Here is a 15,412-nt window from a genome sequence, read left to right as displayed (position 1 = left end):
CAACACTCATTTAGCGGCCCGAGTTTTGCTAAAATGCAGGTATTTGATGGTAGTTTTATTTATTTTTGTCCCCTTATTTATTTCAAAGGAAGCAGCCGGTAGTTCTCACGCACAGCGGAGATGTCAGCCCTCGAGAGAGAGAGAGAAAAAAAATATTTGTAAATCCTCCCAGCGACTTTCTCAGGAATCAGAACGAGATTTTAGATTTCGTAATAAAAATAATTTAAAAAAATAAAAAAAGAAAAGAAAAAAAGAAATCAGGGGAAATTTCCTTCCTCTTTTTACGTTTTAGATGTAGCCTATTTATTCAAATCCTTTCATAGCAAAGGGCAAATTATTTATTGTATATTATTTTCATAGAGTAAATAAATGTCTTTATAAAACCAGCAATGCTCCGTATTTCATTCCAAAGGACGCTGTTTTTGTTTTTCTCCATAAATCATTTGCCTTCCTCTTTTCCCGCTTTGTAATGAGCTTTAATAATCTCCTCGTGTGCCCTGAGAGGAGACAAAAGGAATCTCTCCCAACCAACAATTCCAGAGGCTCCGGGAAATATTTCCAGCATTGGCTCTGTTTTAATTCTCCTTGAGCTTGGTGTTGATTTATTTATTTATTTTGCGAAATCCGAGCGGGGCCATTTCTTTCTAATTTTCACGTTTGCCGTTCTATTTCCCTGACGGGAAAAATCCCCTCCCTTAAGGAAAGAAAAAAAAAAAAACCAGGGATAAAGGGATGGAAAACCAACACAAAGGCAGCGCCGGGAGAGGCGCGGGGGCTGCGCGGAGCCCACGCGGATTCCGGGGCCATTCCCTGCCTCCCACATCCCTCCCTTCATCCCAACCCTCCTCCTCCTCCTTTCTCTCGCAGCCCAGAATCCGGCCGGGCCACGCCGCAGTTGCTGCGGCTCGGAACGTCCCGGGCTGCAAAAAAAAAAAAGATAACAAACCAACAAAAACGAGGGAAAAACGAGGATTTTGAGTGAAAGCTCAAAAATCCACGCGGGGAGGGCGTTTGGGTCAGCAAATAAACGTTAGAGGAGAAGGAGGGGTAAGAGATGGGCCTGAGAGGGGCCTTTCTTTTTTCCTCTGCTCTTTTCCAGCCTCACTAACCCCAAACCCCCTGGATCCGGGAGCTCCCTCCGGGATTTCTGCTGCTCCCGCGGCTCGTGGATCCCTTCAAAACCTTTCTCCCGACGCGTGACTTTAAACCCCAAATTTATCTGCCGGGGGGGGGGGGAGATGGGGAGGGTGAGGGGGTTTGGGGGAGGCTCCTGGATGAGAAGGGCTCAGCGGCGCTGCCACCCCAAATCAATCACGGCGCGTCTCTGCTCGGTCACCGGGGTTTCCTCGGGCGCGGCCCGAATTTTGGGAGGCGTCCAGGAGGGGTTTGTGCCAAAAGAGCGAGGAAAGGAGAACCCGGGGGATGGGGAATGCGGGGCGAGGGGCGAGGGGCTGAGGGGGACCCTTAAAATGCGCGGAGTAGCCGAGAAGCTGCCCCCAGCACCTTTTTGTAGGGTTAAGCAAAGCCCAGGCCCCCAGTTCGCCTTCTGCTGCCTTTGGGGGGTCCCCCCACTGATTTTTGGGCTGGGTTTGGTGTTTTCGGTGCCCGGGTGGGGTCATCCCCCCTCTCCAGGGAACGCTTGGAGCCCGGGAAACTTCGGCGTGGCCGCCTGATCTTTTATTTGGGGTTAAAAGCAGCAGAGCCGGGCTGGATTTCCACTCCGGCCGTAAAAAGAAATAAAAGTGAAATAAGGAAAGCAAAGCGTCGACAGATGTTTTGGAAATTGCTGTTGGAAGCTGCGGATTCTCTCCTTCCGCTCGAACAAAGAGGAGGGGGGGGGTCGCTTTTACGGCCACCTTTTTATTCCCAATAATCTCGCCAGGCGCTTTTCCCACCGAAGGAGCCGGCGATTCCCGGGAAAGGAGCGAGCTTTACCCGCAGCACCGGCGCGGATGGCGATTAAATATTCACGCCAACGTTGCTTAACACCTTCCCATCAATAAAAGGCAGCGCCTGGTGCGCGGCTGGCGCTGCTGGAGCCGAGTTTTCCCTCGCATCCCCGCCTGGGAGCCATCAGCACCCCCCTGCCCTCTCTCACCGCCTCCTCTCCGCTCCGAGAGTCCCCGAGTCTCGAGTTGCGGGGGGCAGGAGAGCCCGGGCGCAGCCCGAGGAGCGCCACAGAAGGCTATTCATTATCTTTAAGTTTATTTAATATCTCCGGCTTCTGGAACGCGCTCGGCGGCGGCGTTGGCACTGCCAGACGTTGTCTATCAAAGCGCCATTTGTTCCAGCGCTTCCCAGATTTCCCCTCTCGCCTCCTCCTCCCCCTCGCCAGCCCCATTCCAGGCGTGCTGGGAGCTCCGCGAGCAGGGAATGGGAGGCTCGGGGGCAGCTCGGCCCTGCCCTGGGCTGGCTCTGGGGGTCTGCGCATCCCTTCGGCCTCCCCGGGGACGGCGCCTCCTTATCCAGCCTAAAAAAAAATGAGGGGAAATCACCTAAAGCAGCGGATTTCCACACGCACACGCCCTTCCCGCCGTGGGGAAGGGAGGAGGGGAAGGGCGAGGCCGAGGGAGGGGACAAGAGGGATCCCCCTGCACGGGACCCCCCCTTCCCCCGGCGAAGGGACAGGGATGGGGGGCGGGGGAAGGGATCCCAGGACCCCCCCCCAAATTAAACCCCGAGCCCTCATCGATACAAATCCCTAACGAGGGCCCTGTAATGACTTCCCGAAGTCCTGCAGGTCTGGGGAAGGGATGCCAGTCACAGCCACAGATCAATTCTACACCCACGGAAAGTGACTTAATAAATGGAAGCTCGCCAGTTATTATCCCTGCTAACAGCAGGCCCCTTCTTATTTGTCCTAATTAGCAAGACTGAAATGTCGGAGAGGAGAAGGGGAATATTCAATAAAATCTAAATTATTGAATGGCTGTAAGATTCCGCCATTAGTTCAGCCATTCTTTACCTTCTTCGAAATGTCAAACAAATGGGGAGCGAATATTTGCAACGCTGCCCTTCTGTTCCGCGCAACTGGAGGGCATATATTAAGCGTATTAAGCATATTAAGCATATTCAGCCCTTGATTGTTGTCAAAACACCGCAATTGCCTGGCGATTATTAAGCCGGGAATATGCAAATGAGCGGCGCCCGCACGTGTTGGCGGGGCTGCTGAGGTAATATTTATTTTGTGCTGCTCCGGGCGGGGGATGTGTTTGCTGAAGAGCTCCTCGAAGCCCTGGAGGTGCTGGAACAACGCGGGAAGATCTTCCGTGGAGGAAAAGGCCAATCGGGAATCGGGCCTGGGAGGCGGGAAGAGTTGACTTCTCCTGGGAATTCTGCTGCTTTTCCGGGAATGTTCCTCTCCCCGGCTGAGCTGTAGCATCGTGTTCCAGTTTTTCATCGCATCCCAGTCCTCAGCTCTCCCAAAGCTCCTCCACCAATAAAAAGGAGGAGCTGGGAGAGCAAACCTTGCCCTGCTCGTGTCCCGGAACCTCCTGCATCCATCCCGGTGATTTTTTTCCTTGCTGGAAGGTGAAAATAGAGGGGAAAAAAACGGGAAGAAACCAAAGATTCGCCCCAGCTCGTCCCATTGGATCTGGTTCTCCACCCCAGCGAGGTCCCCGTTACCCCAGCGCTGTTTGATATCGATAAAGCCGAGCTGCTGATACCAGCGATTGATGAAGATGTTAATTAATTCATGCGCTTGTTGGAGGGCGGGGTGAGGAGCGAGAGTGGCAGGGCCTGCGGTCGGGATCTGGATGAATCCCGAGGGATTTGGGACCCGGGGGCAGCAGTCCCAGACCCCTCCTCTCCACCCTCGCCCAGTAAAAAACACGCAAATGAGCCTCATTAATGGGACGAGCCGGGCTCCAGCCTCACTGCAGCCCATGGAAAAGGCCGAGGGGATTTCCAGGGAAGCAGGACAGGATTCCCCGAGCCAGCGGAGGAGGAATTTGATCCCTTGGAGCTGAAGGAGGCGGGGTTTCAGGGGTCTGGGCCACCCTGAAAAGAGGAAAAAAGGGGAAATCGGGAGATTTTCACACAATCTTCCACTCCAGGAGGTGCTGGGGAAACGCAGAGCTCCAGGCGTGGCCCTGGCCCAAGTGGCCCAAGTGGCCCAAATGTCCCAAATGTCCCAAGTGTCCCATCCCTCCCGGGGGATGCTGAGCACCTGCGGAGCGTCCCTGTGCGGGGACCTCGGGACCCTCCGCCTGTCCCCATCCCTTGAACAATTATTCTACTTTCTCCTAATTACCTGGGCTTTTCCCGCGGATAACCCGGTGCTTGTAACTCATTAAGTCCCTCCTGCGCCTCTTTGGACTCCCGAACCCCGCAGCATTTCCCCGATGTGCTCCTTTTATTCCCCCTCTGCAGTTTTTTCCCCCCCAGGAGCAGCCGAGCGGGCCGGGAGCTCTCCCAGCCCCATGCCGGGGCCATAAATTCCGCTGTCAAGTCCTTTTGGTGATCACCGAGTCCTCAGCCAAACTCGCAGCCCCGCTCCTTATAAATCACCCCGCCAGGAGCCACGAGTGACATTTCTTACGCACGACACCAACTTTCTCCGCCGAGGGTTATTTTTAACTCCAAAAACGAAGCATCTGAACACTCCGGAGCCTTTGGAAATGCCTCGTTCCTCCTCTGCCGACTGCACAAAAAACCTCCCTGGTTTGTCTCGGGAAAAGATTTCTTACAGGAGGTGCTCCCACAAATTTCCTTTGGAGGAACGCGATTCTCCCCCGCGCCAGGAGAGTGGTTTAAAAGCAAATTAAGCCCCTTTTTAGGGCAGGGATGGATCTTCCCTCCCTCTTTCCCCCGGGATGCTGCAGCCTCGGGATCCGGGGAGTCGCTTTGTGCCCCTCAGGGGGAGAAGCTGCTCTCAAGAAAAGCTTGATTAAAATGTTTAAAATCAAGCTTTAAAAATCAAGACTTAAACCCGAGATTTAAAATCAAGATTTAAAAATCGAGATTTAAAAATCAAGATTTGAAATCAAGATTTAAGAATCGAGATTTAGAATCCAGATTTAAAAATCAAGATTTAGAATCCAGATTTAAACCCCAGATTTAGAATCCAGATTTAAAACCCAGATGCTTCCATGGGGTTGAAACAAAAGCGGGGGGTTCTCCCGCAGGGCCGAAACCCCTCTGGCTGATTCAGGAGAGACGGGGCCGTGTTTCCACTCGGGGACAGCGAAGATTTTTGTCACAGCGAGTGCCCCGGGCTGGACGGAGGGGACAAGGACAGGGGGTGGCTTTGGTGGCACCGAGAGCTCCGGCCCAAAACGCTGCCGTGCCCGCTGTGCCCTCCTCATCCCCTGCCCGCGCTCGGCTCCAAGGCCGAGGTTTGGGGCGGCAGCTCCTGGAGCGCTCCGGGCCCTCCTCAGCCGCGGGGAAGCGGCTCCGTGGGATCTGGAGCGGGGAATTTCCCCCCTCTGCCTCCCACGGGACAGCGCAGCTTCTCCTCCCGGGAACCAGAGCTGGGAATTCACCCCGCCCTCATCCTCATTCACGCCCGGATATTTCATTTTAACCCCCAAACTGTGCCCGAGAGGAGGGATAACTCCCTGTCGCCCTCGGTGCTGCGGTGAAAATCAAAGAATGGATAAATGAGAGGCCGAGGGAGGGTAGGACCGAGCTCTGGGCAGTTGGGAATCTCCAGCCACACTTTTTTCCTTGACCGCCTTCCCTCTCTCAGCTCCCCATAAAGGAGGTTCGAAAGGAATAAATAAAAGTGTCAAGGACAGAAAGAGGCTCAGTCGGGGCTTGGTTGTTAAAAATAAGCTGATATTTCTTTGTCCAGCGGGTTACGAAGGTCTGAACTGAAGTTCCGCACTTCCGCAAGGGCAATTAAAACTAATTAATAATAATAATAACAACAACAGCAGCAGAAATTTGGTGTAGGGCAAGAGGACACAAAGGAAATTTCAGTTCCCAAGTGATTCCCAGAATCTCTGCACCCACTTGGGTGCTGCGGCTTCCCAAAGCAGTCCCCACAAGCCACCGTTTTGGGGCAGAATATGTGACTTTGGGGAAGCCGGGGCCGGAGAGGAGCGCGGGGGGGGACGGAGCATCCTGGGAGCGCCGGGAAGGGATCCCCAGGCCCGGGAGAGGGTTGGGAACGCGGCCCCGTCTTCCATCCCGGCTTGTGCCGGTGTTCCCTGCCCCCGGCAGGTACGGCCCGAGGGGCTGCGGGGAGGAGCAGCCGGGGGCGAGCAGCGGGGACAAGGTGGCGACCATTTCTGGGGAGAAATCGGCCCCTTTTTCCCTCGCCTGGGGTTACACGCAGAGAGGGACCCCAAAAAAGCGACTTTCCCAAAGTGACTCCAGCCCCGCATCCCCTCCTCGGCTCCATCTCCACCTCCACCCCGCCTCAGCCCTCATCCGACCGTCAGCTCCACGGAGGGACCAAAAAAAGCCTTTCCCAAAGTGATTCCAGGGAATCCGCTCCCAAAATTCCACGTCCCCACCTCGCCGTCCCCAGCCCCGCGGCTCGTCCCCGGCTCGGGAGCTTTGCAGAATTTTGCAGAGTTTGAGCAATCGTGGCTCAAATTCGGACCCCGGTCCCATCCGATCTCTCCACCCAGCAGAGAAATTCGGTGTTTGCACCCCAGGGCCGCCTCAGCTCTAATTTAGGCTTCGCTGAGAGGACGCGCAGGAAAAGTTTCCCCTCCACAGCTCGGGATCAGGGATTTTTCTCGATTTTAATGACATCAAACATCCCCCTGATGCACCAGCGGAGTGAGATCAGGGCGGAAAACCATCAGACAGCACGAAACGATTGATTCGAGGCTGAAATAAACATCCACCCTTTCCTTTTTTTCATTTTACAGCCATGAATCATCTCCGAGACATCCATTTAAACGCGGACGCAACGAAATATAAAAGGAATCAAATTAGAAATCGATTTCTCTTGCGAGGGGAACGACGGGAGAGTTGCTCTGAATCTTTACATTCACTTTATGCAAAGAAGGAGGCAGAGAGTTTTGGAGAACGTTTGCAACCCAAAATGTTTTATTCCCGAGTCTCTCAGCATCAGCAAAGTCGGCGGAATAAATGAATAAATGGGCGCGCAGCTCTGGAAAAGTTCATTATTATTTTTTTATTGAAGGATGGGAGCTGCAACTGGCTAAAAGTCGAGTTTTCCTTCGGGGGAGGGATTGGAAGGAAGGGAAAACGTTGATGCCTGGGCTGAAATTTCTCAGCAAACGTTCCCCCAACGTGTTGCATCAGCCGAAGCTCGCAGCGAAAGGACGCGGGTTTGCCTTTCAAAGTGAACTTTTGGCCTGGGGTAAAAGAGAGAGAGAGAGAGGAGAGAGAGGGAGCAGAGCCCTCCTGGTCCTTCTGGGAGTGTGGCCGAGCAGTAAATATCCTGACAAGTAACAAATGACTGTGGGCGTCGGATTGTTGGGTGCTCTTGTCTCCCTTCCGCCAACAAGTAAATAAATGTTGCCTACCTATGTTCCCATTCTCTGAGCGCCCGAGTGGCCGGGCTGGAGGCCGGCTCTGCCCACCTCCTCCTCAGCTGGACCCTGCTCCGGCCTGGCCGCGCATCCGAGCCGAGATCAAACCAGCAAAGCCGAGCTTAGTGCCCCACAATTGCTTAAAACCCCTAGAAATTGGTGTTGGTAGGAAGTGTGCGGGTGCGTGGATGGACGGGCAGATCCCGAGGCGGACACGGGGATCGGTTTCAGTTCCGTTCCCGTAATTGCCAGGCCGGGCCATGGCATCGCTCCAACAAAAGCCATTCTGTCTCCCCGTAACTTTATTTCGCCGCCTCATTAGAATATTGATCTAATTACGGTGCTTTTACCCCGGACACAAAGCCCGTGTGGCGAAATTAAAGCGAAAATGGAGCGGATTTTTCTTAGGAGCTTTTAGCGGACTCCTCATCCCGGAAAAGGCCAAGCGCGACCCAAGGCACTTTGTGGGGAAGAGTTTCCAAGTGAATAAAAGAGCATCCCTTTGTGTTTATGGGCGCAGGGCGGTCACACCTCCCCATCCCCTCTTCCTCTTTTCTCTTTCTCACGCGGAGCCGGCACCGGGGAAAACCTTTTTAAGTCGGGGCGAGGGGAAGTTCTGCCTGAAATCGGCTCCTCGCATAACTCGGGGGCCTTTTTAGCACTTAAAACACTCGCGGGTCATTCCAATCCTTCCCCCAGCCCCTCTGCACCTCCCCGCACCCCACCTCGCTGCTCTCTTCTAAAGTCTTTGAGGAAAGATTTTGACGCGTCCGTGTTGTTATCAGATTGATGGGCAGGGTTTGATTGAAGCCCCTTTGTCATGCAAATGTCAGGCCCTTGATGGATGAGCCCGGAGCTGGGACAAACTTCGGGAGCCCCGCGCTCATTGGGCTGGGCCCGCTCCGTGCCCGCCCGCCCGCGGGTCCCCCCGGCCCCGCCGAGGGCTGCGGGGTTCGCGGGCCGGCGATGCCTGGAAGGAAGTTTTACAGCTTTGACATACTACCCAAAGGTTGTAGGGCAGGCGGGATCCCCCCCAAAACAGGCTGACCCTCCTCCATCAGTGGCAGATGGACAATACCAGGATGAACTCCTTCTTAGAGTACGCAATTTGTAACCGCGGGACGGGCGCCTACCACCACTTAGAGCCGGGCTCCCCTTCCTTCCCCCCGTGCTCAGGTAGCCCCGGCAGTGACACTTTGAGCTTCGGCCTGCCGGGCACCGCGGCCGCTGTCGCGCATCTCCCCCAGCAGAGCTTCCACCCTCCCTCCTGCGGCCGCTCGGGCCCCTTCGCTGGGACTACCCCGGGCTACCCAGCGCAGGCCGGCGGCCCGGCTACGGCCACCAGCAGCTCTACCTCGGCCAGCAGGACGCGGACGGGCCGTACTTCCAAGCGGCCGGGTATCCCTCGGGCACGGGATTGGGATCCGGCCTGGCCGAGAGCTACTGCGGGGCCGCGGGGCAGTTCCAGCAGCAGCCGCTGTTCGGGCAGGAGCAGCCCGGGTACCTGCCCGGCCTTTACGGCGGCCTCTCGCCTTCTCTGCACGAGGAGCAGGAGCCGCCGGGCCCCCCCGAGCCGTGCCCCAACGCCGGCGCGGCGCAGACCTTCGACTGGATGAGGGTGAAGAGGAACCCCCCCAAAACAGGTGAGTTTGGGGACAGGGGCCCCACCTCGGGGTGGTGGGGGACCGGGAAATGTTGCCTTCCGCGGGATCTGGACTTTGGGTTTGGGTTGCGTTCGTTTGGGGTTTGGGGGTCTTTCTTTTTAAACCCCACACAGAGATTTGCCAGCCACATCCGATGGAGCGTCCCTAAGCTCGGCTTCCCGCAGGCCCAGGGCTGAGTTAAGCTCGGCTCGGAGTAGGAAACGCTCGGCGCTTCCTGCTCCTTCCGCAGCCGTGGCTTCCATCCCCTCCTCTATTGTTCAACTTCCTTCCCCACGATCTTCCTTAAATCACGGCCTTCCCTCCTCCTCCCCCCGCCATCATCACCCTCTCCCTCCCCTTCCACCCCTTCCCGCGCACGTCCAGCGCTCCCGCGGGTTCCGGGAGGATGCAAGGGATGGTTCCAAGGGGAAAAGCGGAGCCTGGGCCGGGATGGGAGCCGGGGGTGGCTGTGAGGAGCCGGGAGGGAGCGCGGAGCCGCGGGCGAGGGAGGAGGAGGAGGGAGAAGGGGCGCGGGGGAGGCTCCACAGGGAGAGGGCTCCTCCGGCCGCTCCTGCCCTGGTGTTTTTGGGTCCTTCGCAGGCAAAACGTCCGAGTTCGGGCTCCTGGGGCAGCCCAACGCCATCCGCACCAACTTCAGCACCAAGCAGCTGACGGAGCTGGAGAAGGAGTTCCACTTCAACAAGTACCTGACCCGGGCCCGCAGGGTGGAGATCGCCGCCACCCTGGAGCTCAACGAAACCCAGGTCAAGATCTGGTTCCAGAACAGGCGGATGAAGCAGAAGAAGAGGGAAAAGGAAGGGCTCGCCCCGGCACTGCCTGCAGGGCGGCGAAGGAAGCGGCCGAAGCCTCGGATCAGTCCAACTGCACCTCCCCTGAGGCCTCCCCCAGCTCGGGCTCCTCCTGAAACCTCGGCCCGGGGCTGTCCCCGAGGGGCTGCGGAGCCCCCCCGCAGGAACACGAGCCCCCCACGCGCAGCCCCGACCCCGTGGGAGGGGAGCCGCGCGTCCCTCCGAGCATCCCCGGCTGTCCCACGCGTGGGACACCGATGGTCCCGCTCGCATCTCTCTCTCTTAATTTATAGCCCCTCTGGAAAGCGCTGGACTCCCAAGGAGCGGCCGTGTCCTGTGTCCGTAGCAATTTCCGTGTCTCAGGGACGTTTCTCCTCTTCCCTCCCCTCTAGGAACTGCACTTTCAACTACAGACAAACTTTAAAACGAATTTAGTTCTCTCCCCCCTTTTGAAAAACGCGCACAACGACTTTTTTTTCCCCCCCTCCCCTGCCCGAATCCCTCGCTCGATGCGTTTTTCCTCCTTATGAGATTGTAAAAAAAAAAAAAAAAAGGGGGAAAAGAAAGTTTTGGGCATCTTTTCCCCCCCTTCCTTTCCCTTTTACTTCCTGTTTGTGTATCTTGGAACGAGACCTGAGGTGCCCAAGACGCTCGAGGCCTCTGCAAAGACCCAAACCCCGAGGAAAAAGAGGAAAAAAAAAAAAAAAGAAAGAAAAAAAGGAAATTTCTGCTCCCATTTTGCACTATTTCTGCTTTACAGGGTTTTTTTTGTTGCTGTTGTCCACGCGATTTTTGCTGCTGCCGGCGGAGGAGGAAGGAGCGGGGCGGGGGGGAAAGTGTGATTTGTGTTATCAGAGAAAAGGAGCCCAGGCTGAGCTCGGGGGGCTTTGGGGGCTGTCGCAGGAGGGTGGATGGGGACAAGGCTGCGGGGGGGGCCGCGATTTATTTGTGCTCCCGACAGCCTCAAAGCTCGGAGCGCGTTCCTCGCACCCCGCACCCTCTCAGGCTTATCAGAGCCAGATAAAGCCGCGCTCCAACCCAAACGCCCTCCCTGCCTCCCTCGCGAGGAGTTCGAGAAGGGAAAACCAGGGCGAGTGCTGTTAAAAATGGTTTGAATTATCGGCCAAACCCGAGCGGTTCCTCCAGCGGAATCTCCCGTTCCCCCTCCCGCTCCCTCCCCCGACATGGAACTACCTCAGCCCAATAAAGTTGACTTTTTCCGCAACTCCCGGCTTTTCAACCCGATGGGAATCTCTGGGAATTGCGGGGCGCGGGGCGGGGGCAGCCCGAGCTCGGAGGGAGGAGGAAGGAAGGAGGAAGGAGGGAAGGAAGGAAGGAAGGAGTCTCCGGCTGCTTCCAAAGTTCCCAAACAAAGGGGCCGATCCCTTTTCCTGCGGGCGCACCCCGAGCCCCGCCCTGGCATCTGCAGGATCGGGCCTGGCTTCCCAAAGCCAGGAGGGATAAGAACCCTTCCGGCGTGGGGTTCTCCGCTCATTTCCCAGCGCAGCGAGGCCTGACGAGGGCAGAAAATCATCCTCGGTGTGGAAACTCCGGGATTTCTGCATCCCTGGAGCTGCCACAGAACCCGGGACGGGCTCGGGGTGGGGACGGGAGGAGTTCCGGACTTTTCCGGACAATTTACGCGCCTCAAACCCCGAAACGAAGCGTCAAATGTGGTTTATTCCCTTCAGCTCCCCCAAGGCGAGCCCTAAACGGGGATTTTCCAGAGAATAAATAAAACCTCCCGGTTTTACCTCCAGGGAGGGACGGAGCGGGGCCGGCGGGGAGGGAGCAGCAGCGGGCCCGGTCCAGCTCTGACCTTTTTACCTCGAAACGCCTCTGGGATTTCTAAACAAGTAAACAGAGGGGCTGCCAGGAGGAGCCATTGTTCGGGCTTGGGCAAATTTGCAAATCTCCTCGGCGGGGGAGGCAGGGGGACGAGGGATGAGGGATGAGGGATGAGGGAAGTACCTGCTGCGGCTGCAGCCCGGCCCCGGCGCTGCTGCAGGGCCCTGGGCATCGCTCTGCCCCCGCAGATAAAATCTTCCCCGCTCTAATACACTCCTCTGGCCCCGAAGAAAAGGTTTTAGAGTGCCCAATTAGCTCAGAGATAAGAGGGGGAGAAAAAAAAACAGAGGGGAAAAGGTGAAAAGGGGGTTTTCTTAGAGTCGCGGTTTGCAAAAGGTCAGGGGGAAAACACCAAAACAAACCAAAAAAAAAACCCCGCGCCCGAGCATCCCTGTGCCCTGCGCTGCTCCCACGGGGCTGGAACCGGGATGGCGACCGGGCTAGGCCCGGGATTAGGCCCGGTCCCAGGTGAGGAGAGCGGCAAGGGAGGGATGAGAAGCAGGGCACCGCTGCGTCGGGCACTACAAAGGCTCCCAGCTCCCATTTGAAACTCAAAGGGATCCTCCGGAAGATCCCCCGGAGCCGCCGCCAGCGCGTCCTTCCTTCCCACGGAACCCCCCGGGGCCCCCCAGCCCGGTCCCGGACCCCCCCGGGCTGCCGGGCCGTGTTCCTCGCTCTCACAGCCAGCAGCGCTCCCGGCTCATCCCTTTTTTCCCCCCTCCCGGAGTTTCTCACGCTCCCTTTTGTCCCAGGAGCCCCAAACGCAGCCCGGGAAGCAGCGGGAGCCGCCCGGAAAGGCCACGGCGGGACAGCCGCGGCTGGAGATGCCTGGGCTGGGGGCAGCTGCTCCTAGGAAGGGCTGAGGGACATCCGAGCCGATGGAGAGCGGGATCCGGGATTTCGGGACGCGCGCAGGTGCATCCATGTGGGACGGGAACGGGTGGGAAGATCGGGCAGGAGCTTCAGTCGAGACTTGGCCTCGTTGCCCTGGTTGGGTTTATCACAGGTATTTCATTTACACACATCTCTTTGTTTTATACAAATGATACACGACACTTTATATCCCACTTATTCCACCTATTCCACATATTCCCTGTCTCCGGGTGTCCTCCCGTGGCTCCCTGCGTTTTTCATGAGCAGGAAAACGACCCCAAGTCCCCCACCCCCCCTCACACCCTCACACCCTCAGCCACGTCCTAATGGAGATTTATCCCTTTAATATCCCAAAGGAAGGGGAAATTCCCGGTTGAGGGAAGGGCGCGGTGTGAATGATTTACGGCAGCCCGGGCTGCGGTCCCCGGTCAGGCGAGGGGACATCGAGGGTCCCTCTGCCGTGGCTCTGTCCCCAGAGCGGACCCGAGGAGCTCCGGGGCCATCTGTTCCTCGCCCCTGGGTGTGAAATGTTTCTCTTCTCGCCGGAGCGTTTGTTCTCACCACGCGAGGCCCTTTTGATCCTGCGAGAGGACATTGTGGTAAAAAAGAAATGAAAATAATGATAATAATAATAATAATAATAATAATAGCCGGCAGATCGCTCCTCGCTTTCAACTCCACTTTGGGGGCTGCTTTTAACTCCTCCTTGGTGTGAAGGTGTGAAGATCCTGCGGGTCCCTGTTTGGGGACAAAACGTCCCCTTCAGGGACTCGGCCGTGGCTCGGCTGGGCTGGCGCCGGCCCTAAAAGCCTTTGAAGCCCTGAGGAGGAGCAGAAGAGGGCAAAGGAGGCTTTTGGGTTCCTCCGAAGCCGTGTCACACCCCAAAAATGGGTCAGGGGCCACCCTTTTTCCAGAGCGGGATGAGGGGGAGACATTCTCAGCGAGGGGTTTGGAGCTGGGACAGGAGTTGGGTCCATCCAGAGGCAGCAGGGCAGGGAGGTGCCCAGGCACCTGCCAGGGAGCCGGGACACCCCAAATCAGGTAATCCAGGGGCAATTTTCTGGAAAATTTGACACGAGCGTGGTTTTGGGTGTCCCCGACATCCCTGGAGAACCAGGCAGGGGTGAGAGGGCAGCTCCATCAGATCCCGCCTGGCACATCCAGGGATGTTCCCTGCCCCCCATCCCCGCGGGGCTGGATCCTGGCATCCCGAAATCCTGGGATCCCGGGAGCCGGGCACGGATTTAGTTGGATTTTGTGTATTTAGCAGCGTTTCTTCCAAATATTGAGAATATTCATCCTGCAGGATTGATGCCGCGGGGGTCACCTGGACTGAAATCCTCGGGTTTAAGGCGCTGGGATTTAAGACCTGGGAGCTGCTGACCCCATGAAAAGCTCCTGGGTCACCCCACGGCGCTGTCCCCTCGCTCACCCCGCTGCCCCTCACCCCCGACACCGAAATTTCAGCGCCGAGCAGCCTCATTTTAACCTCCCGGGCAGGTGAAACGCGCTCTGGGGGGCGAAGGATGGGAGGAACAATCGCGGACAAAACATTTCCTGGCTCTCCGGAGGCCTCTCCCACCCTTCCCGCGGCTCCGACAGCTCCATCCCATGGATTCGCTCAATATTTACTCAGCCTGATGGGTTTGCTCAGGACTTGCCTCGCTCTGCCGGGTCCCCTTCCCTTCCCCTCGGCCCCCGGTTCACGCAAAGTTCAGCCCGAGATGAATTCACCCAAAGCCGGGCCCGAGGGTCACCCCGGGGCCGCCGCTCGGCCGAGGAGCCGCTTTGAAAAATTATTTGGGGTTAAAAAAGGAATAATGGGGCCGCGGAGGACGCGCAGGGAGAGGGGGAGAGTTCACGGGCGTTCGCTGTGCCCGTGGGACAACCCCGAGGTCATAAAAGCCGCAGCAGGAGGGGGGAAAAAAAAGATGTGTTTTTATCTGTATCTGATATTTATCTGAAGCGTCAAACGCGCGCGTCTCCGTGGCTGGCTGTGAATGAGAGAAATCGGGGATTTCTCGGTCAAAAAATGGTCTGAGGACCGGGGATTCAAAGCCAAAGTGAAGGAAATTGTTGGTTGCTGCCGTGACAAGGGAAGGGAGCTGAAATCTGCCTCGGCAACGGCAGCAAAAGGCGCTTGCGAGAGGTTTTTATCTGAGTTGGATGGAAATTGGAAATATTGCAGCGGGGTCGCGGCAGAATTCATAAAAAAAAAAGAAATCGGGACCACAAGGAAACCCCCCAAATTGGTCGGAATGAGGGAAAAATTGGGTTGATAACTGGAAATCTTCCCCCGTGAGGCTCTTGAGGGCAGCGGGGTCACCTGGGGACGGTGCCAGGGATGCGGCAGGAGCTGAATTTGTCCCTGTCCAGGTAAAGGTGAGGAGATTCTCCTGGAGCGCCGCTGCCTGGCTGGCCAAAAGAATTCCAGAGGTTTTTGGGATCGGCAGCTCCTCCCTGAGAGCTGGGGGGGTCCCAGGAAGAGCAGGGTTTGTCCCCAAAAACTTGGGAGCCTTTGCAGGGCATTCCCACCTTTGGGAGCAGCTCCGAGGGAGGTTTGTGCTGGGAATTTGCGGCCCTTTCCCAGAGAATTCCCAAAAAATCCCGGCCAGGGATCCCTTTAAAACCAGGCGCGAGCTCCCTTGAAGAGCCCACAACGCAAATCCGCTGAGATTTGAGGCAAAACTCCCAAGTTTGGGGGGAATCTCACGGGATTCTCCTGGTTTTTCCTCTGGAGTTAATCCGAGGAATTCTTACCTTGGGAAAACCTCACCTCACT

At 56.8% G+C, this 15,412-nt stretch overlaps 1 protein-coding gene across 1 annotated transcript; it reads left to right on the top strand.

The window, feature by feature from the left end:
- The first annotated feature begins 8,183 nt into the window (after positions 1–8,183).
- Positions 8,184–10,117, top strand: HOXB1 (homeobox B1). Its single transcript, XM_039564717.1, is given in 4 exon segments — positions 8,184–8,777; positions 8,780–9,100; positions 9,701–9,928; positions 9,931–10,117. Coding segments are annotated over 4 exon segments (897 nt in total). The 5' UTR covers positions 8,184–8,524; the 3' UTR covers positions 10,026–10,117.
- The last annotated feature ends 5,295 nt before the right edge of the window (positions 10,118–15,412 follow it).

This window comes from Corvus cornix, chromosome 23, assembly GCF_000738735.6.
Source record: "Corvus cornix cornix isolate S_Up_H32 chromosome 23, ASM73873v5, whole genome shotgun sequence".
In the NCBI taxonomy this organism is placed as follows: domain Eukaryota; kingdom Metazoa; phylum Chordata; class Aves; order Passeriformes; family Corvidae; genus Corvus; species Corvus cornix.
This window is presented reverse-complemented; position numbering and strand designations above follow the sequence as displayed.